At 38.6% G+C, this 23,387-nt stretch overlaps 1 protein-coding gene across 4 annotated transcripts in view; it reads left to right on the forward strand.

The window, feature by feature from the left end:
• epha7 (eph receptor A7) overlaps nucleotides 1–4,441 on the forward strand; it is an 85,101-nt gene extending 80,660 nt beyond the window's left edge. For all 4 annotated transcript variants that reach the window (XM_076755622.1, XM_076755623.1, XM_076755624.1 and 1 more), the window contains exon 17: nucleotides 538–4,441. In XM_076755622.1, the coding sequence (XP_076611737.1) occupies nucleotides 538–652 (115 nt within the window). In that variant the 3' untranslated portion in view covers nucleotides 653–4,441. The remainder of the gene's footprint in view (nucleotides 1–537) is intronic.
• Nucleotides 4,442–23,387: the final 18,946 nt, after the last annotated feature.

Genomic DNA, 23,387 nt, shown 5'->3' on the forward strand with positions numbered 1-23,387 from the left:
AAGTTGGTTGAGCGCTACTGTACACATTAGCTTTACAGCTGACTTAAAATCTCTCAGGATAAAGTTTGTTTGTTGTTCTGTGGTCAGCAGTCACTTGTGTCGCCCACAATTCCATATCAAACATTCCCATGATGTGTGTTCCCATCTTAAGTATATTAATTTGTGTGAAGTCTGTTTACTGCATTCTTATTGGTTGCAAGCATTGGAATATGAGCTTGCCCTTGAGTTGTTACACAGACTTTCCAATGACCATCAGATGTCATCATCAGTCTCCACATCTCCATAAAATCCTCAATGGTTAAAATAAACACACTTGCCAAGCAACAAACAACAAGATCAGATCTTACTTTTTTGCTGCATTATCCTTGAAATTGATGTTGCAATTTATTATTGAGATTCATAAACAAGCCTGCGGTGTTGCCTTTTTTTTTTTTACCCCTTACTTACAATAATGAAAAAGCTGAGGCTGTAAATCTCACTTGTTTTGCCCCTTACTGTGGTCCAGTGCGTTGATTGATGTGTTGTCCTGTCTTGCAGGGACGTGATGAGCTTGGGGATCACGCTGGTGGGCCATCAGAAAAAGATCATGAGCAGCATACAGACTATGAGAGCCCAGATGCTGCATCTCCACGGCACGGGTGTCCAGGTGTGACGGACTGCGACTGGCCGCATCGGACAGGTCGAAAACAAAAACAGAACTTATCTGGAACAGTGCCTGGGGCGTAACTGGGATAATCGTCAAAGTAAACGGACATCTGTTATGTCTGACTCTTCCGGCTGTGTCTGGAGTGAAATCATTCCTTTGTTCCTCAGTGAAGGATTGTGGTCCGCCTCTTCAAAGGGCACTAAAGAGAGGAAAAGGGCAAAAAACTGCAACAAAAAAAGAAACTACCTGGACGAGACGATTTCCTTTTTTTTTTTGTTTGTTTTTGTTTTTTTCAGAAGCGCTTACGAACTCAACCACATATCAAATGGCGCATAAGAAAGGAGTTTAATGCTTTCTTTAACTTAATGAATGATTTAGGTGCACACCATGGCTATGGATTTCCTTTAAAAAGAACAAAAAACAACCTGTCTACTTGCTGTGGTTTCACTTGTTTCTTTTTCTAAATTGTTAATTTTCTTTCCGTCTGCCTCAATGACACGTTGTGGCCCAAACAGCAGGTTTTTTTCTTTCTCTCTCTTCTATTTGGACTTGACAACAGGGTAAACTCTTTTATCCAAACGCGGAGGGAACTTTTTAGGTGCAGATTCAAAGGTACTTCTTGTGCTGACACATGCTGGACTGTTTGAACTGTTTGCAGTGACTCATGTTTTCCTTCATGTGCTGTTGAAGTGAAAATGGTATCCTCACATGCTTGTTTGCAGCCTACAGGAGTGGGTATTTGATGTGGTTTCAACCTTTCAAAATTTTTTTAAGGATTTTTCTGAAGAGTGCAACACTGAGTAGATGCAGGAGGTGAATTGTTCTTCAAATCACCAGACTTTTATATCAGAGTAGCAATATCCCTTGTCTTGTGTTCACTACAGGAAATGGAGAACAGTTACTTGGTTAGTGAGTAGATTGTTGCAGCACTGTTGAAAGATTGTACTGAAATTCAAGCCACCGCAAATTGTTTTGCCATCATTTTGCCTAAAATGTTGCACACAGTGTCTGTTTTGGTGCATTGTTCAGCTGCAAATACAATTTTTAAGGGTGGATCCAAGAGAGGTGTAGACATAATACTGCCTTAAAATGTGTTTGATTAAGTATTGCCACTATTTTAGGCACTTCAATGGCAATGCTTTATGCGGTTCATGTTTAGTGAGGACAAGCTCCCATTTTTTGTTTTCCTTGTAGTGTGATGTGTTTTTATCTGGAACTTGAACTGGTGAAAGCAAGTGCACGAACATGGTTTAATGTCACGAGTGACACAGTCAGTGAAGAAGAGATGGACTAAACAGAGCAATAATTACCAGGTAGAAATGGTCCTCACCTGAGATTTTTAAGGTGCTAGGTTTTATCGCATGTGTGTGCTGCGCTGAGACAAACCCTTTGGAAAGATTCAGTCACTGCCGGAAAAGGAAGGAATGTACCTCTTTGATCTAAAAGGGGTTTGGAAAATGCTCAGAAAACTGGTGTGCCAAGTCATCAAATGAAATAATCATGTCGTGTTTTGCCACTATAACATGCTAAACATTTGATGGAATGGCATGGAGATGTTGAATTGAGTGGCTGCAGATATGAAAGAGGCACCATTCGAAACTACAAAGGTGTCAATTAGTTGTGCTGACATCATCTTCTGACACAAACACGCCGCCCAGAAATCAAAAAGCCCCTTCAGGGTTTGGGTCTGAAAATGCAGGACCAAACGATGGATCCTGAGTCAGACGCAGAACGTGCTATTAAATCCCACCATCCCAGCTCTGTAGGCAGCCATGCAACTCCCTTGTTTATTCATGCGTCTCTACTGCTCATCCCTCACAGGCGTAGATGTGATGGAACATGCATTAAAGTGTCTCTTAAGATTGCTCCTCTTTTCTTCCATACAGCTTTGCATGGAGAACAGAAACGAGGGGGCTTTGCAGAAGATGTGCTAAAAGCCAATCAGCCCATTCGGTGCCATCTGTCTCCACCTTAAATACAAGAAAATGAGAGAGTTTCTGTGTTGAGTATGTTTTAGTGCGGTATTCTTTGCTAAAAAATGCAGTTATTCAGCTGTCATGTAAAGAGGAGTGGTGCTCACAGGGGAAAACCATTATAACTTCCTTTATTGCCGCTTTTACCTGAGAGATAAAGCTATATTTTCAAAGCTACAGATATCTCTTTTAACTTTTTCCATCTCAAATGAAAAAATGCATAAGCACGTCAAGAATCAACCTTTAGCTCATTGACAGGCAGTAGAGCCATCGGTAGCTTTCTTCATTCTCTCCATTGTCTTGGGCTCCACATTAAGCCAACTTCATCTGAGAACATATCTTTTTCCCTCCGTTTTGGCCCTCTGTCCAGACTAAGCTAGTATGGAGCCTTTAGAAAACGGTCTCCAGGGTGGATAAATCTGAAAGGCCAGGGAAGCAAGGAAGATGTAAGCCTACCTAGACACTATTGAGTAAAGTCTGTCACCTCCACAGGGGTAGCTACAGTCCTAAATCGGATGTGGACAGCAGACACGCATAGCTGCAAAGACAGATGTACGTTTGTCAGCACATACACCTGCACATATAGTGTGAACTCATAAATTTTGGGGGGTATGCAGACAGTTCACACATCCATGTGTCCTTAAGGTCTGCATGAAGTATCATTTGGGTATAACTCTGTAATCACTCAGTGAACGCCGTAAAGTGGATCACACATTACACGTTGTTCCCATCACGGATCAATATTTATACTGGTTACTGTTACTTCCAATTATTTTCTCAATCTGTTAGTCTATAAAATGTCAAAAAATAGTGAAAACTGCCCATCACATTTTCCGAAAGCCCAGTTGTCATCACATCCAATATCTCATCCAGATATATTCAATTAATTATCAGCAAATATTCATATGTGAGAAGTGAAGTGACTTCAACAGTTAGTCAATTGCACATTTTCTGTTAATTTATTCATCAACTAATTTTTTCTAGATTTCATTGACACAGTTGTGTAGGAACGACTGTCTGCCTTGTGAACAGGTGATATCGATGAGCTGCTTGTTCCATTGACTGACGGCAGAAGCAGAAAAAGTAAACGAGGACTACCAACTGTTGACTTTGGCTCTATTAAACCCTGTATGAATGATCCCGAAAACAAGGAGGTTTAACTTGTTGAGACTCAGCGTACTATCCAGGCTCTGTCTGTGCCAAATTTGTTCACCAACAAGAAGATAAAAGAAGATTAAATATAGCTGTTGTCTAGCTACTTGAAGGTGGATGCATGTCATTTTCAGACATAAACTGTGTTTTCGGAATCATCCCGCTTAGTCTGGATGTACACTTAGATCCATTTTCACTATGGGACTCACCTTTGTGAGGAGACACCAGGAATTATCCCTGACCAGCTCCGACCCCATGTCACACACACCCTCCCTTTATCCATACAGCAGAGCTCAGCAATTGGGCCTTGGCCAGACCTTTGAATTGAATACCGGCATGAATTCATTCAGTCAGCACAAAACTCCCCAGTTCACAGGCAGCACTCTCTCAGCCCCACTCCCTGCTCTGATTTTAAAACCAGGCCCCCGGAGACCTCTCACACCCCAGGGTAGAATGCCTCTGTCCCCTTTTTCCTGCGCTGGGGAAACAGCAGTTTGAGCCGAGTTGAGATTAAGGCCAGGAAACAATCAATTCACTGTCCAATTCACCTGTAACCTTCACCAACAAAAGTCACTTTACTCTCTGTGTCAGCTTGTTTCATCCACATTTTAAACTTCAGGTTGCTCAAATCTGGACAAATAAAAAATTGTTTTGTTGTGACTGTTTCAGCAAAACACAAAAAGAATAAAAAAAATGTTTTAAAAAAGACAAAAAAACCCAGAAATCTGTAGGATGTAGAGGAATCAGGAATAGCAGATAGAGTATGAAGTTATTTTTCACATCTTGTGGTTCAGCAGTTGGAAATTAGTTTCACCGCTTTGGCGAGGTGGTGGATAATTCCAAAGAGTGCAGCACTGTTGATTGTGTCAGAAAGAGCCGAGATTTGAGGGAATCTTTGTATATGTTCTAATTGTAAAACTTGTACATTTTATTTATATTGTTTTTTACACATATTACTCAGTAGAGAGCTCTGAATACATTGAAAATGCACTATATTTTTCTATCTCGCAGATGAATTATTGTCACCCACAAGATTTCAGTTGTACATAATTTTTCATTTAGGACCAAAGACAGCTGATAGGATTTCCATCTTTACTTTGACGTTGTTTTGATTTGCCTTTTAGTTTGTTGTACAGTAATACAAATTGTCAATTTATTATTTATTTTTCTGTGATGAAAGTATTGAAAATATTCACTGGTCAAAAGTATTTTCCCCAAGAGCAGAACTGTAAAATCATTTAATTAGACAATTTCTTGTTACATAGACAATTCTTTTTGCTTTATAACCTTTGTAATAGACTGTACATATATTTTTGGAAATATAATACAATCTCTAAAGAAGTTTTGAGCCTCCTTTGCGGTGTTTTTATGATTTTTCATACCTTGGGTGGTGTTCCTTTTGTCAGCTAGAATTTAGATTCATAATCTGTAGATCATGTGAGTTTTGGTCATATTTAGTCATTTTACATTTTAGTTGACTTTTAGTTGAGGCAAGCACTTCATGTGAGTGTTTCTTCAGGCATTATTAAAAATTGAGAAAAAAGTTGCCAATACTTTAGTCTAGTTTTAGTTTAAGCATAGTTGTCAAACTTCCATCTTGAAGTCCACATACAGCATGCGTGATTGAAGAATTTCTATGAAGAATTTGAATGTGTAAATATAAGTATATATACATAGATATGTATGTATACACACACGCACATATATACATAGGCACACACATACACATGTATGTATACATGTATGTATGTATACATGTATGTATGTATGTATGTATGTATACATACATGTATACATGTATATACATACGTGTGTGTGTGTGTGTGTGTGTGTGTGTGTGTGTGTGTGCATATATCCTGCAAGATAAATGTGTGTGGACATTTTCATTTTTCAAAGCCACTTGAAAAAAAGAATATTTATAAGATGTAACAGCTCTCAATTATGCAGAAGGTCAAACATGAGAATTTCTAGTAGCACCTATCTTGAATTCATAACTCAGTAACTGTGCATAAGGGAAAACCTTACAAACGGCACATACAACATCATCGGAAACATAGTGGAGCAAACTGTGGAACACAATCACAACAGTGACAGTCCTGGAAAACAAATGAAAAGTAATTTATGTCAATGAGTCTGTTGCTCTAGGCATACTGAGAAGCTTCGGAACATGCCTACCTCATGTAAGTGCAATCATATGAGTGCTGATTATAGTTATGACTCTCTACTCATGTTGCCTTTATCCAAGATAACTTCATCCAACATGCACAATTCAATCCTCTACAGGCAGGCAAAACCCCAAAGCAACTGAAAAAGAAATAACAAGCATGTTATCCTGATTACAGCATGTTAGCCTGAATTAGTTAAGCCACAGTTAGAGAGCAGGGCCCAGGTTGTGGTACATCTGGGTCTGTGTTTATCCTTTCTATGTATCAGTATCATGTTGATCATCAAGGAAGAAACAAACAACAAAATAATTTATTAAAAAATACATTTTGGTACTGATCTTCTATAGCTCTTACCTGTAAGTTAAGTGGTCATATAGTCAAATTAGTTAGAGGATTTTTTACAACCTGGCAACCCAAAGTTTGCTCCAAGTAATGATTTACAAATTGTCTGTAAAATTTTTGTAAATTACTTATTAACCATTACTAAAGTCAGTAGTTATAACATATAAAATATTTTGAAGGGAGTTGTATTAGAAAGTGGTACCAATTAAAGGAGTACATCCATACATTAAACTTCCCGGTAGAATATTTATGTCTGTATAAAATCAACACAGGGAACACTCTCCAGAAAATAAGAAAAGAACACCATTTAAACAGTGCCCTCAGCCTTCAGATGGATAACAAAACCTAAAGACAATGAAATCACTGAAAAACAGACATCAACTGTATTTTGGGTTTCTAGATTTTTGCGAATTGTATTCAGTCTTAGAAATCAAACTATGTGCAATGCATTTGATGAACTGTCTCAGAGTTACAGACTCAACTTACTGACTTATTTTTTGGTCACCTTCACATTTGGCCATGCAGCTCCTCAAGGCTGTAGGGTGCAGCTAGTTCCAGACTCAAGCACTGTTAGCGCTGCACTGCAGGTGTGCTACTCCAGCCGTGCTGCCAGGCAGGTATGGTGATAATGGATAAAAAGAAACTTTTTTAAATTCCTCTGTTTTACAATATCTGCACATGCCAGCTGTAATGTCATAAAGGTAAGTAAAAGATCATGTTTATTGCAAAGTATGATTAAAGGTACCTTGTGTAGTTTTTTTTTAGCAGTAGTAGGCCTATGGAGGAATGAATCCCCATTGCATTTGTATTGCGGGCACGGTAATGAACATTCCTGCCCCTGATTTCACATGATTGCACTGACTGACAGTTGGCAGCAGTGTGGACAAAAAGCATAGAAAAAAGGCAAGGAAGATGAAAATAGACATGTAAACAATACAGGATTTAAATGTTTTCTGAGGAAGGGAATGTATTTAACAAGTCTGTTAGATCTCAGGGATACATCCAATACATGTTGGTGGCACTAAATGTTAACATAACTTTGTTTGAAGAGAAAAAAAACTCCACGTGGTACCTTTAAGATACGGTTAGGGTAAGGCAACTAAAACACGTGTTTATGGTAAGAGGAAGGCAGTAGTTTACAAAAAAAGGCTGAAATTAGGTCTGTAATGGGACATGAATTCTGATCTCCTGCCTGAAAGTCTGACACTACACACCCATTTGCACCACACTGACCTCCACACCATACTTTCTGCCTTACTATATAAAGACCACACTACTTCCTACGCTGGCACTGAACACTGGCACTAGATGTAAATCATGAGGTGCAGAATCATCCAATATGGGCATAATTAGTAGGAATACTGGGCTGGCTGCTGGGACGATGAACCAGGCATGCAGGAAGAGCAGTCATGGATCTACATGAATTTCATCTCCTATTTATTCCTCAACATAAAATATATAGAGCATGTTTGTATTGTCTGTATTGTTTCATGAACTTTGTTTCACCCTGTCTATGCCACAGAAAAAAGGTTGTTGACAGATAAATCCTATTTGTTATATGGTGTATTTTCTATTATTCATCTTCTCCTGGACTACGCCTGCAGCTGCCATTGAGGTTTGTGTGTGTATGTGCTTGTGAGACTGTGTGGACATGCTTGTTTGTACATGCATACATGATAAGACAGCCAGAACTCTCCAAACAGTCCTCCAAACTTCCCAGTTTTGTACTTTAATCTTTCAGAAATTCCATTTCTTTGAAGGAGCTTGAATGGATTTCTCCTGATCACATCTTTCAGCAGTTTTAGTATTTATTTTGGTAAGTCCAGTAGTGGCTCAACATGCTGTCTCCAAGCATCCTGCAAGACTTTCTCTGTGAAACACGAGTTTGGTTTTCACATGAATTTGGCTTCCTTCTTTGTGTTTCTCTGTGGCTACTCCTCACTTCCCAGTAACTTAAGCTGCACAGTCTGATCCTGCTTAAACGGTTGGATCATCTGCAGAGTACTGCAGTGAGAGTCTGAACATGCCGGAAAATAGTGCTGTGGTATCCTTTGTCTTAAGGCCTCAGCTTAATAGTCATTGGCTAAATAAGGTACACTTAATCTGTGACCAAACATAACTCACTTTGTGACTGTTAGGAATTCATTTTAGTTGTTCATGTCATAGAAAACTCTTTCAATAATGATCAACAACATCTCTTTACAGAAACAGGCTCTGTGTTGTGCTGGATTATCAACAGAACAGATTTTCAACAGTTTTCAAAGGGACTATTTCTTTTGGTAGAAAGTGATTCTAGTGAAAACTAGTCTGGCAACTAATACACAGATAAAGAAAAGCAACATCAGATGTTCAATTCCATGGCCTTGAGCAGACTCTTGAAAATCATGTGGCATGGATGAATGTCCCACGACAGCTTTGTGGGGAGACCATTTGATCAATGCATTAAAATTTTGTTCAGATTTTAACTACATTTCCAGAAAATCTGCAAAAGAGTACTAGAATGTTACAGTTCTGCAAATATTAGGAGCTTGTTCATCAAGATCGTCATGAAATCTCCAGCCATTAGGCAGCCGTTAAGAAAAGGACACAGAGTGCGGAGCAAGACCTCCAGTTAAACCTCTAATAAAGGAAAACCGTGTGGAAAACATGAAGGAAACATGACATCAGCTATATTTATCTCATGTAGTAATTTAGGAACATTACAGTCTCCTCATCGTTCCACACTGTTTTCATCTGCTGCAAGATTTGATTTTGTGGTAATCCTTGTGGTAACCCTTCAGGCTGAACGTATCATAACATGCAACTTACTTACACTGCTAATAACACTACCTGAACATCAGTGTCATTACATTTGGATTTGTATCGAGTCATGGGAAAACCCAATGCTGTACAACAAAAAAGGAAAATCATCTAGTGTGAACTTGTGAGCAGCAAATTAACAATTAACCCACTACCAAAATAATCATGGATTCATCATTCAACTATTCTACTAAATTCATACTGGATTTTGCTTGTGTTTTTATGTTAAATATTACAATATGTACAATGTTATGTTGCTTTTTAGACTGTCATCATGTGCTTGGAAATACAGTGTGGTATGCCATGATAACCAGGAGGTCCATCTTCCCCCATTACCTTCCCTAAAAATGCTTCATTCTTCAGTAGGAAATTTTCCAATATGCATTTTAATGACTCATGGAAAATCTTTTGAGCACTTGATAGAGCTGGACCAATAAATCAGCCATACTAATACATTAAGAGATATTAACCCAGATTTCTGGTTGATAGAAGGGCTTAAAGGAAGTCCTGTTATGAGCACCTATGATAGGTTTGATTTGTATGCCAGTGTTGGATTTAACCCACTCATAGCAGCACTGCAACCAGACAGATGCACTGTACACGACTGGACTGTGTCGTGTTTTGATTATATTCCCCGACAGTAACTGTATTTGTGATATCTCATTGACTTTGTGTTACAGGTGGGATGGTTCACCTTGCTCCATCATCAAATATAAGAATATTCAGTGCAGCAGCCATATTTAAGGTATTGCATCCACTGTGACAGAGAGCAGGGGTTGTCACTGTCAGCAATGGCTCCCTGCATTAGGAACTGGTTGGAGATAACACAAGCAGCCTCACCTGGCCAGTCCCAGCTCTTGTTGTCCCCATGTGGTATCTCTATGGCCACTGCAGCCCCAGCATGTAGCCAAGAGGAATTTTGGATGAATCCCTAAACTACCTCTGTAATGAACACACAGATAAGATTTTTTTTTATCAGTCTTCTCTGATGCTCAATAAAACAGCAAACAACTCCTTTTCCCAAAATGTTATCTTTAAAATCCATGCTCTTATTTACATTTAGATGGCAAATTAACCCTCATATGGTTATATTGCAATTGCTAGTTAATCACCACACCGTAATGTATCACATGTTGGATCTTTATGTATCAGAGTACAAAATGTCTTCATCTACATCTCTCCAATATGCCAATGTACTGCCACAGAACAACAGCGGAACCTGGCAGACTGCCAGAGGAAGATAACAGAGAAAGGAATATTTGTATTTGCCAATTCTGCAATAATCCTGAGCCCTGCTTCACTATTATTACAGTATCTGGCATTTTGCATCTAATATAGAAGTCAAAGGAGGATATGGAGATGAATGGTTTTAAACTGTGTAAATTGATTAGGAGGAATGTGCAGGCCTGACTAATGGTTTACCTGTTGGACTCCACTGGGAAAACAGATCATGACCCATTTAGAAAACAAAGGCTTTGCTTTTCACAGTGCAGATGTATCCTTTAGGGAAATATAACGTGGTATTTACAGATGCAACAAAGTAGACTTTTCACGCCTCATCTGTTGCTCTTGTCTTGATGAAAATTAGGGGTCATTTCCAGGGAAAGGGGCCCTTTATCCTAAAAAAGGAGTTGGTGCTTCATCAAAAGTTTAGCCATTGATTTGCCTGTAGGAAGAAAGCATCAATCATCAATCCATTCTCATTAAGTTGTAGATAGTGTTGAATTCCAAAGTGTTGTTGTTAATCAGACCAAGTTGCAAATATAATGCCTTATGTTTTTCTTGTATGTTACAAAATGTACAAAAACAGAGCCCCCGAGTTTGCGGACAGTGCAGCCTGCAGGACATTGATCCTGCACACAGGGTGTGTGCAAGGCCCTATGTCAACTTAAAGGGTGAGTCTGAATTTTTTGAAGTGGGGTTGTAAGAAGTACTTAGCCAGTGTATAACCTACAGTAAACGGCGGTCGACACGCCCCAAGGCAGGAGTACTGGGATGTAAGATGAGCTGCTGTGGATGGGGTCAACACAAAAATGTATATAGCCACCTAAAAAATCTATATCAGTTTATGTGTACACTGTCTACACTATGTTTAGAATATTTTTACCACTTTATCTTGCTGTGAGAAAGCCCTTTCTGATGGGAACTGCAGCTGTAATATCACTCGCTCCAAAAAATTTGGGGGGGGGGGGGGGGGGGGGGTATTGTAATTTTGGTGTTTTATCTAACCCTTTAATGTGCATGGCCCTGATCATCATGTTACAACACAGAGCTAGCTCAAGTCCGAATAGTGGACTAGTGGTGGAACATAATGAAGCACTACTTTTACTCCAGTCCTACACTTACCAGGGTATTTCCAGTTTCAGCTACTTTATACTTCTACCCTACTAACTTTCAGAGGGAAACAATTTTACTTTTTACTCCACTACATTTACCTGACAGCCTTAGTCCCAAGTTAAATTACAGATTTTCCATACATTGAATAATATGATACACAGCAACAGATGACACCACATTATATCATATCAAAAATTAGCTCTACTTCAACCAACAAAATAAAAAGTTAAACTTAATCCAGGATTATAACATAAAGTAACACAAAAAAACAACAAAAAAAACTTTGCATGGCCCTGTGCGAATACATCATTCAGTCCCTTGCAACTGTTGAACTTTTCATTTTATTTTAATAGGCAGAAGTCAAAAGGCTCCTGACACAAGTAGCATGTAAAGAGGCAAATTTAAGGCTAGAGTCAGCCCTTTAAGCTCATGTTTACTGAATAATTTCTAAAACAAAGCTGACACAAAAACAAATGCATCATTATCATAACACTTTTCTAATTGTGTTGTATTTATTTCAGTAAGGGCCCTCGACTCCCACACATCACTGCCTCACTCTCCACAGCCCAGCTATCGACCTTCAGAACTGTTCAAATTCACTGCGTGCAGTATTCAAGATGATTAGGTGCTTTCTGATTTGGCAAACAGCAGAACTTTGCCTTTATTTTCCCTTTAATATTGCGTGTCATCTTGAGCAAAAAGATACTCTGGCTGTATGTGTCAGCCAAAAATAATAAGCAGAAATAATCTGAAAATCAAACATGGTCTTTCGGCTTAATCTTCTCTCTGGTTTCATCATTAGGAGGGTAAACGTAATATTTTCAACACAACCTACTTGTATTCCTCTGAAGCTGCTTTTGATCCACAATTCAGGATAAACCGTTACGGCAGAGGTAATTAAGAGGCCTGAGTGACATTTGTAAGGGAATCTCAACTGCAGCTCTGGTTTTAAGATAACTGAGTACATAATAAGCGGTGATTACATCATCAGAAACAATCTTCTGAGAGGAAATTGGCAATCACCATACTGATCAAGCACATATACTGTATGAAATCCTTTCTGGGGAAAAAACACAATGAATATTATTATTCAAGATGAAGTCATGTTTTTTTTTTATCTTCTCTGAAAATCATACCTGGAGAACCATTTTATTGAATCTAAATGAGGAATCAATACTGTAGGCATTTTGCTGTGTAAATTAAGCACCATCGGTTTCAGTGAAGCAACCATCAATTGTTTTTCAGTCCTGTTTTACAGGTTGCAGCTCTAGGCTAGACGACCCACTGAAAGGTTCTGTATGTGAAGATCAGTGTTTATACTTCTGGTGTGTAATACCAGACAATTCTCAAGCCACAAAGCCACTTTTCCATGGAAAATAGCCTATAGTGATATAAGTTTTACTGGAACATCAGTACTGATTTTCTGCATCTTGCCCACAACTGTTAGGCCGGTACGATTCTCAGCTTTGGATTAGATAAATACCTGAAGTCATCACACAGAAGCTGGATGGACCTTTATGTCTCCAAACAGCGGGATGCACTGTCTGCATTTACAATAGCTCACCTGATAGAGCATGTACCCCATGTACTATGGCTGTGTCCTTACTGCAGTGGTTGGGGTTCGATTACAACCATTATTTGGCTAAGCAGCCATCCTGAGTCCTGAGCCTCCATCTCCACCCACCCTTCCATTGCTTGCCTGCAGCTTTGACTCAGCTCATCAAGCACACAAACTTCATCAGCAGCTTCACTATCAGACAAAACGTTTTGAGTAGCATTTGCCATAACTTTCTTTGTCAATATCCAAAACCATATAAAATTTCCTGTCAGTATTTGACATGAATCATCATGTAACTTGGCAGGCTATCGTTGGCTAACATTATCTAGCACACTGCAGATTTGTGTGGACACAGTCAAAGACTTAAACACAACAAAAATAAACTTACCGGCTGACTAACATGTTGGCTCGTACTCGCTGTGTCCCCAGGATAAGTCAAAAAAACAGTGTCTGGCTTCAATATATGTTTTGTGCAAAGCGGTGCTCTTGAACAAGGCTAGTGGAGGCTCCAGTTTGGCTCTCAGATATTCAGATCCTTTGGTGATACATGGAGGCTCACCATTTCACCTTTTGCTACTTTTTACCAAATACCTTCTTTCTACAGAGAGATGTAATGGATTTACTTGCTTTTTTAGTTAAAGAAAAAAAAAAAACTGAACTATGAGACTGACCATCAAAGCTACACCGTCAGTGAAACATTAAAACTATCCCGTCACTAAGACCCCTGAGAAATAATTTGACTGTTATATCACAATTTAACACTATTGATACAAAACAACTGTTCAGCATCTTAAATTATTGAAATACTCTCAGAATCTCGAAATACTGCTGTCTAATGATTTTGTAAAAACTGATCAACAGGTAATGTGTCACTGTTATCAGGCACTTTTCCAAACTCACTAAAAGCCACTCTTGAAAAAGAGAACTCTGGATATGTCTGTTAAATAACTAGAGACATGTCTCAAATCTTCCTTTTGGTGCTAAGATAATTGAGAAAGCTGTTTTTCATCAACGGCACAATTTGCTGAACCCAAGTGGTTGTTTTGACAAATTACAATCAGGCCTCTGACCTCACCACAATACTGAAACAACACAAGTGTTCAGGTAAAACATCAGTTTTGGTTTTACTAGATCTCAGTGTGGCATTTGACACTGTTACTTTGTCACCATTGGCAGGTATGAGTCTGATCGTGTGTCTATGACAATCCCCAAGGAATCAGTTCTCAGACCTCTTCTGTTGAATCTCTACTTGATGCCTTTGGGCCAGTTTTGATAGAACAAGACAGATTACATAGTTATGCAGACGATACTCAGATATATCTAGCTCTCTCATCAGATGACTTCAGTCCAACAGACTTAGTGTGTCATTGTTTAGAGCAGATAAATAATTGGATCAACCAACATTTTTAATTAAATGAAGACAAAACAGATTACTGTGTTTGGAAAAGGGAGAAGATAATTAGTATTTGTAAACAGCTCATCTCTCAGGTTCTAAAAACCAACCAAGTTCAAAATCATGTTGTAATAGAACAGATAGAATAGATTGCACTTCCACCAGCCTCAAAGCAATCACTAGAACAGCCTTTTTTGGCCTTAAAAATATAGTCTGACTCAAAAGATTTGTGTCCCAAAACAACCAGGGGAAGCTCATCCATGTTTTTCTTTCCAGCAGGGTGGACTATTGTAATGGAGTCTTAACAGGTCTTCCCAAAAGACCATTAAACAGCCACAGTTCATTCAGAATGCCTCTGCTAGAGTTTCATCCAGGGCCAAGAGAATGGAACACATTACTCCAGTTCTAGAAACTTTACACTGGCTTACAATTAGTTACAGAATAGATATTAAAGTGTTCCTAGTAGTCTTTAAGTCTATGAATGATTGAAGCCCAGAACATGTCTCTGATATACATAAAGAATACAAACCAAGTACGGCTCTTTGGTCTCCAGACTTGTGTCTTTTAGTACAACCCCGAGTCCAAACTAAAAGTCGTGAAGCAGCATTTAAACTTGCATGGTATTCCTAGTGCATTCTCTGTGGTTCTCTATTTGGTGTTCCAAAGGGGGTAAACACACAATCAGGGCTTTTCCACCATGTTTTTATCTAACTCTACCTATGTTGTATTTTCTTTTCATATTGTCTTTTCTCTTTTTAATTGCTATTTTATGTGTATTTTCTGTTAATGATATTTTATACATGGATGTTCTTTTGCTAATATTTATATAAAACACATTGACTTGCCCCTGTGAATGAAATGTGGTATTGTGTAATATTATATTTATTATCTAAATGTAATATAATAATTTACTGTTGCTATTTTCTACTTAAAACAGAACCGTATTATGTATTATGAAAAAGATGTGTATCCCTTCTTCCTCCACCCCTACCTCCATAAAAGAAGGGGTGAATATAATTTCATTTGTGCTTCTTTCAGGGTTGAAAAAGCATTTTTTTTTTTTTAAATGCAGCAACATCTTTCCAATGCAATCTCAATATAATGGTGGTGAATGGATAATTCACAGACCACAATGCAAACTCTTGTCTCATGCATGAACGTCTGATGCTACCGTTATCTTCCACCTCTCTACATAAAGGACAGACTACCTCCTACATTGACAGTGAGCATTGGTAATGGACATAAATCATGAGGTGCAGAATTGTCCAATATACTCATAATTCACATATATAGTAAGCTGAAAATTTAGCTGTGGCTCCGGTTTCTTGCCCTTTTGACAAAATTTCATCTCAACTAAGTGTTGCAGCTACAGTCAGATGTGTTCCATACTGTGAATGTCTGTATTGATTGTCTCAGGATGCATTGGTGTGATTGAGAGTGGCCAGGCCGCTTTGGATTCATGGGGTCCTTTTTCTGTCCGGGCCCGTGGCACCTTCCTGCATTAAGTATTTAAGGAGCCAGTAAAATATGGCTCCCTGCGCTATGGTCCGCAATCCCCAAGGTAGATGATCAGTTTCACAGGCTGGCAAATGCCTCTGTAGGAAAGGTTGATGGATTTGGCAGATACAATGGTTTCTTCAAAGACACAGTGGAGCAGAATGAGTGATGGTGCTGCTGCCATTAGTTTGCTTCTTGCTGAGAGTGTTCAGCTCTGTTTCCAACTCTGGAGAGACTCATTAGAAAAAAAAAGAAAAAATGTACCACATAAACTAATGTACTACATGGAAATCTTATTACAGTATGTAGATTCAATAATAATTATAGCCAGCACCACAGTGGAAATAAGTAAAGTGTTTTTATCCTGTCATGTTTTAATTACATGATTAGCATCTTGTTTGTGTTATTGTCATGCTATTTTTACCTCATTGTTTCATTTCATTTTTTCTTTCTCTCATCTTATCCAGTACATATCCCATACTCTATACCTATATTTTGAATGTTTTTTTTTTTTTTTTTTAATGGTATCTTATGTATATGTATATATACACACACATGCACCCACTCACACAGTACTAGTAACTTGCGTGTGTGTGTTTGTGTGTGTGTGTGTGTGTGTGTGTGTGTGTGTATACTGTACATATGTACATAAGATAAAAAAAAAAAATACCACAAAAAACACGGAAATAGAACATAGTATGTAATATTGTATTTAAATGGATATAATGTAGACTTTAATAAACTGCGTGGATTATTATTATGTTTTTTATTAGTAGTAGTATTTTGGTATTTGAAATTAGCTTTTCATAAAGATAAAAACAATGGATGATTTAAGATAAGAAAAGGCAAAATAAGATGAGATAAGGTCAGATGTACTTTATTGATCCAATCCAGGGCAAATGAATCATCACAGCAGCCAAAGGAAGTACAACAGCAGATACAGTTTGTACTTCATGCAGTGCAAATTAGCGATCAAGAATGCAATATACACTATAATCATATGTGAGATTCAATATGAGGCATGACAAATAAAAACAGGTTGTATATATACAGGCACAGCTACTTTACACAGGGTGCCATTATATCTGTATTTAAACACAAATTATCACAAATAATAGAAATAAGACGAGCAAAATGCAATAAATATTTATATGCAAAAGTTGTTGTTGAAGGAACAGAACTGAGTGGGGGATGTGTTAGAACCCCAGGGCCCACACAAGCTCCTGTCCTATTCTGTGTCAACTGGTTTGAACTAATTTTATTGAAAATTTGATTTGGAATGTGCAGCATTAAAGCACAATATCAACAAACATGATGAGGGCACTAAGATGGGTTTCATTTTATTATCTAATCTTGATGCTGTGCCTTCTCAAGGCTCCCCTTAGCAAATCGAGTTCTAGATCCTCATTGGTTTAGTTTTATGTTAATATGTGGCAAATTTACCACAAAGCAAATCTGGGACCAGATAGTATCCCATCATAGCAAAACTGTACCCATTCTACACAGACTGGGAGAAATGGGGGGTTCATGGGAGCCTGGCAATTTATTTTGCCCCTAGGCCAGAGGTAAGTCAGTGCCCATGCAGGTAGCCGTGTAAACTACATGAAATGCAGTTACAGCAGCAAAAACAAAAGCAATGAAAGATTTGATTAGTGTGATTTCTGTTTGAAATAGTGATACTTTGCTGTATTATCACCACTGTAGGTCCAAATACTGTGTACAGTATCAGTCTGCAGCAACCGCTCCTATCTTCAACTCCACAGCGTGGTTGGTGATCAAACTGACTGAATTTTGTAATACCACAGAGTGATTTTTGGAAAAGTTCAACAGATTCACTTGGATGGCAATAACGCTGTGACATTTGGAAAGACTGAATAGTTTATGTGTTGATATTCACTCTAATTACAAGTGCTGTGTGTTTGGTTTGATTCAAACTTAAAGTGGACTGAATGAGCTTTGTAAAAACCCTCTTCATCTGCAAATAGCTCTGTCGGGTCTCTGTGGTACAGGCTAGGCTGCCTGGAACAGACAGAAAGTCACATTTTTTGTACTCAGCAGTAGTTTAGAGGTAATAATGAATTGCAACATACTAAATACATGAACAATTCAGACCAGGTGAAGTAATTGCAAAGTTGCTGGTACTTACAACCAATTCTAATAATCTCCTGAAGATACAGTAACAGTATGGTACAGTGAAAATCTTTGTCTTTTGACGAGAGAAGTGAAAAGATTATTAATTTCTCCTTATAGATGTGGATGTACCAAGGCAAAACTATTATATTAAATATATGCATCTTATATATAAGGTGCAGGATTTGACAAGTCAAGTGTCAAATGTGATCAAGACTGATCTTTGGATGCTCAAGACTCCAGGGGCTGGGAAGTCCTGATCACCTTTTCTTTGACCTGAGGGTAACAATGGCCGCAAGGTTGTTCCAAATTATGTATGAAACACTCAAAAAGACAATGAGAACCAAATGCAAAGTCCAGGATGATTGCTGCCATATTCATTTCATTGTTTTCATTGCATAACAATTTGAACAAGCGGTTCATCAAAAGCAGTCATTGCTATTATATGCTCTAAACAGCCAGTGATTCTCTCTTGAGGCAATGCTGTATCTAGCATCTTGTCAGCAGAGTCCAATCAAGACTGATCAGTAGCATCCCAGTAGTCAGAGGTCAACAAGAGTGATTTGTGTGGTTGTATGCCTGTGTAAGGTCAGGACGTGCCTCTCTGCAAACCCTTTCACTGGGCAGCAATGTGAGGCATGAAGTGGCTGGGAAATCACAGAATGGCCTATTGTAAATTGTGCTGAGCAGGAGATGTGGGGCCAGCATTGTGACACTATTATCTTTCCATCTGACATGAGATGTGCCACATTATTCATGGCGAATGAATAGATGCAGGATCCCAAAGGCTTGGGTGAGTGGAGACGGGCAAACAAAACAATAGATGAGTATTTATGCAGCCACTGTAGTGGAAGCGCTGCCTGGAGATTACTTACAAACTGATATATAACGTGTGTGATATGCCATCCCTTTAGGAGTGATTAGACTGTGCACATTTGCAGATTTTCATAAAACGAACAGCAATTGTTAACATCTGTCCCTTCCCTGCTTTATTTTGCACAAACACATTTGCAGATAACATTCAAACGCCTCTGAAATCAGCCACAATTCATTGCAACTCTTACACTGAATGTATAATAGTCCGGTCCTACTGGCAAACAGCTGCTTGGCTGTCCTCTCACAGGAAGCTTGATTTCGATAAACACAGCTGATAAATGCGCCTTGCACAGTATCCAGTAATCACTGTAATAATAATAGTGCTCAGCCAGAATGCATGAAAGGTTAGTAATGCATATGATGCACCTTTAGGAGCTGCAGCTCGATGGAGCGGGATGTACGAGTGCCACAGCAGCTGGTGAGGCCTGTAGGGTCTCTACACTGACTGGGGTGAGCGGTCGATGTTCAGAAGCCAGACCCAATAGGGGTCCATAATGGGGCCTGTATTGATCCTAGCATGGTGTTCACCCCATGGGTCTAATGGAAAAGACTGTAGAAAAAAAGGAAAAAGCGCTCCCCAGTCTCCAAATTTGGATCACACATTGGGGCAGAAGTGTTCACTTTGCCATGTCCTTCAGATAGACCAAATGTTTGTTTGAGACATTGAGAGCAGAGCTGTTGCTCAGAGGTGAGCCAGTATAGTAAAAGAGCAGCTGAGTAGGCTCATGCTGGAAAACCCAGCTGCTCTTGAGTGCCTCGCTCCCTCTTTGAATAAGTGCTCACAGTCACCAGCTATGATGTATAGCCTACATGTCTCCTAATGACCTTGATGTGGTATATTGAATGTAAACGAGGTTTCAGAGTATGTTTGCACATAAAGTGTGGTATGTGGTGCTAAAGGGTCATCATCAGTTGTAAGGCCAGATAAACAGAGAGCCTGGTTTGATTTGGCTCGGGGAAATGCATGCATTTCATCTGGTGTGTGGCGCATATCAGTCCAGTTTCTCTGGGAATTCTATTCAAATGGCACAATTCTGGACAAGTTACTGCCAACGTGCAATATAAATGCAAGAATTAGTGTATCTTTCATGTAGCAAAGCGGGAAGTAAGGGTGTGGAGGTCAGGGTGGTGGACGGGCAGGATGGCTCTTCTCATTCTGGAATATTTCCATGGGATGGTAGGCACTAGTGATGACATCGTCAGATAAAGCAGAACTCTAGTGATGATCTGTGAGCTAAAGCAGAACACTTGTGGTGTCGCTGAGAACATCAGTGGAGTTACAGTGATGTCATTGAGAGCTATAGTAGAATTGGAGTGATGTCATTGTGAACTAGAGTAGAACAGCAGTCTCACTGAGAACAATACTTGAACTGCAGTGATGCTACTGAGAGCTATAGTGACCGTCTAGTGACAGTAGTCATTTTGAACTCCAGTAGATAGAACACTCATAGTGTCTTAAGTCTAGTCATGCCATGGAGAGCTACTTTAGAACACTATTGATTACATTATGAGCTACAGTAGAACTCATATTATTGAAAACTATTGTAGAACTATGAAATTGCGAGCTACTTTACAACTAGTGATCACATTGGTAGCTACAGAAGTACTTTAATGATATCACTGAGTGCTACAGTAGAACATGTGTGATGTAATAACTCTCGTGACAACATTGAGAGGTAGACCTCCAGAGATCTCACTGGGAATTACAGTAGGACTCTACTGATGGAATTGTGAGCTACAATAGAAGAGCAGTGATGTTAATGAGATCTGTAGTAGAACACTGCTGACTACACTATGAGTTACAGTAGAACATTAGCGATAGAGAATAGAACTGCAGTCTTGTCACTGAGAGGTACAGCAGAACCAGTGATATCATTCAAGGCTGCAGTAGAAGTGAAATGATGTCAGTATTAGCCACAGTAGAACTCTATTGAGGTCAACAGAGCTACAATACAACCCTAATGATGTCATTAAAAGTCACAGTAGAACTCAAGTGATGTCACTGTTAGCGACGAAAGAACTCTAGTGATGACAGTGAAAGTTATTGACACTAGTAATGTGAATAGAGGCACAGAACTGTAGTGATGAAATTGAGAGGTATTGTAGAACGCTAGTGATGTCATTGAGAGCTACAATAGAACTGTAGTGATTGAATTCAGTGCTACAATAGAACCCAAGTGATTTCACAAGAGCTATAGTAAAATCCTACCTATGGCAGAAATGTAGCCATGTAATTGTGAGTAACAGTAGAAGTCTCGTAGAAAGTCATTCAAGAGAATGTTAACTGTGCTAGATACATTTGGAAAAAAGTAAGCATAATTTAATCAAGAGTATTATATATATATAATTAGCAAATTATTGGTTTTATGAAGTGTTCCCGAGCCCATTTAATTCTCAGAGGACACAAGGCATTTTCTAAGAGTTTGTCGATTGTATATATGTTTGTATCTATTAATGGAGGATGCGGAGAGAAAGAATGAACTGAATATTTCACTGTTCTGAGTGGTTTGTCTTTGAAAGTCATGCATTAATACATTATGTTAATGTGAATTCTTTTTTTTTTAATTTTCCCATTTTGACTTCCTGTGGCTCTTGTGTAAATAATTATTCATCACACACACACACACACACACACACACACACACACACACCATTGTGAACTCCTATTGCTCCTGCAAAGAGACAGTGTGTTGCTAATGTAAGTGTTTCAGTATATCTCAATGTCTGAACTTGCTAGCATAGCTGCCTGTGATCAACTAAGCCTTTCAAGGATGCCCCTCTCATACCCAATCATGACACTATCACCTATCAATGTTTTTAATTGAGTATATGTCAACAAGAATTGGCAAGTTATCACATTTTATTAATGTTTTCGACAGCATCCAAAGCAACATTTTAGGAATCTGTGTTTTCTTTCAACCCTTTTCTAGATCAGACAAAATGCTTCACAATAAAAAAACACATGAATGAAAAACACAATATCGATGTGGCAAATAAATAATTGATAAAAACAATAAAATTTGGTATTTTATTTATTATTTTTATATTGTGTTTATCACTATCCTTTTCCGTGTTTTATGGTCAGTTCCAAAGAATTCACTTTGATATCCCATCAACTTTCAGCTGGGAAACATCCTTTTCTTTTGATTCAATGATAAATATCTCCCGTTGTCATAATTTATTGCAGCTATCATTACTGCAGATTCACTGATTAGCAAATTAACCTTCGGATCACTATTCAACTGTAATTGTTAACAAGAAATGCTTGCCTGCAATTGCTTATTCTCTTTAAGCCACTGACGCAGCTGTCAGCTGCAGTGCACATCTGCAGGGAAATTGGATATATGGAAGAAAAAATGTGCAGCAGCCAGCAAAGAGACACTTTCCAACACATAAAGGATACTCTGCATAATATCGCAAACTTTTCTACATCCTGCAGAGTTCGATCAGATCACTCAGCTGTGATTTATGGGAAAGGTCAACTAAATGCATGATAAAATGATTGGCTGAAGATTAAAGTGCTGTTCTGCTGATGTTTAGTGAGTCGACTCAGTAAGCAGAAGTTTTGCACTCTTCTGTCTTATGCCAATAAAGACTCAGTCAACATTACTGCAAGAGAGGCAATAATTCATTTCAGTTTTATACTTTCAATATCCAATGTGGAGTGATTTTAAAGCATGAAATAACTATATTAGTGGCCATCGTCCAGCAAGTTTCACCTCAGTCTGACCATTAGAAAAACAGTGATTTTTCCACCTGCTATCTCTCACAAAAAGTGCACAGCCATCTGTGTTGCAGTGCTCTTTGAGAATAAGGCTTTGATGCCTGTGAAAAACTCAAAAGCCTTGCAAGTTGAAAAAGGGAAATTTGTTTTCCACTTTCTCTTATTTAAATAATGGTCGAGGTTATCTGTCATTTGTTTCTCAGTCATCTTGCATGAGCTTTACTTTCATATGAACTACTTTTCAGTCACAATCTCCACTCAGGAAACACTGCTAATGCAGGAAGTAGTGTCATGTTTCTATACTGTACTGTATACTGTACTGTAGTGCAGTGTAAAGACAGGATATGGAAAGTTAGTATGTTCAAGTGTTACTTTCAACACCAATGCTCCAGGGCAAGAATTAGGCAAATTGCAAATTTAACAAAGTGGAAAAATGCTTCAGTTGTATTCCCACTCAGAAACGTTTCAGAAAGTTTGCAATTTCTTTGAAATTAAAAATGCTCTGAAATGTCACAAAACCCCAGAGGTCTGAGTCCTAGATGATCAGTGGTCATGACTGAAAATATGTTACGGCTACTTATGATCTCAATCTTCCCAAAGTGCCTTTAGTAGCTTAATTGTAACGATACTTAGGCATCTGCACTTCTCTCTCTCTCTCTTCTCTCTCTCTCTATATATAATATGCATTGTTGCAGATACATATGAAATAATGAGTATAAGGATTTTCCAGCCAGCACTGCATTCCCCCCCTAAAACAGAACTGGCTGCTAAAAAATAGTTACATTTGAACACAAC

The sequence above is a fragment of the Chaetodon auriga genome, chromosome 18, assembly GCF_051107435.1.
Source record: "Chaetodon auriga isolate fChaAug3 chromosome 18, fChaAug3.hap1, whole genome shotgun sequence".
NCBI classification, from domain to species: Eukaryota; Metazoa; Chordata; class Actinopteri; order Chaetodontiformes; family Chaetodontidae; genus Chaetodon; species Chaetodon auriga.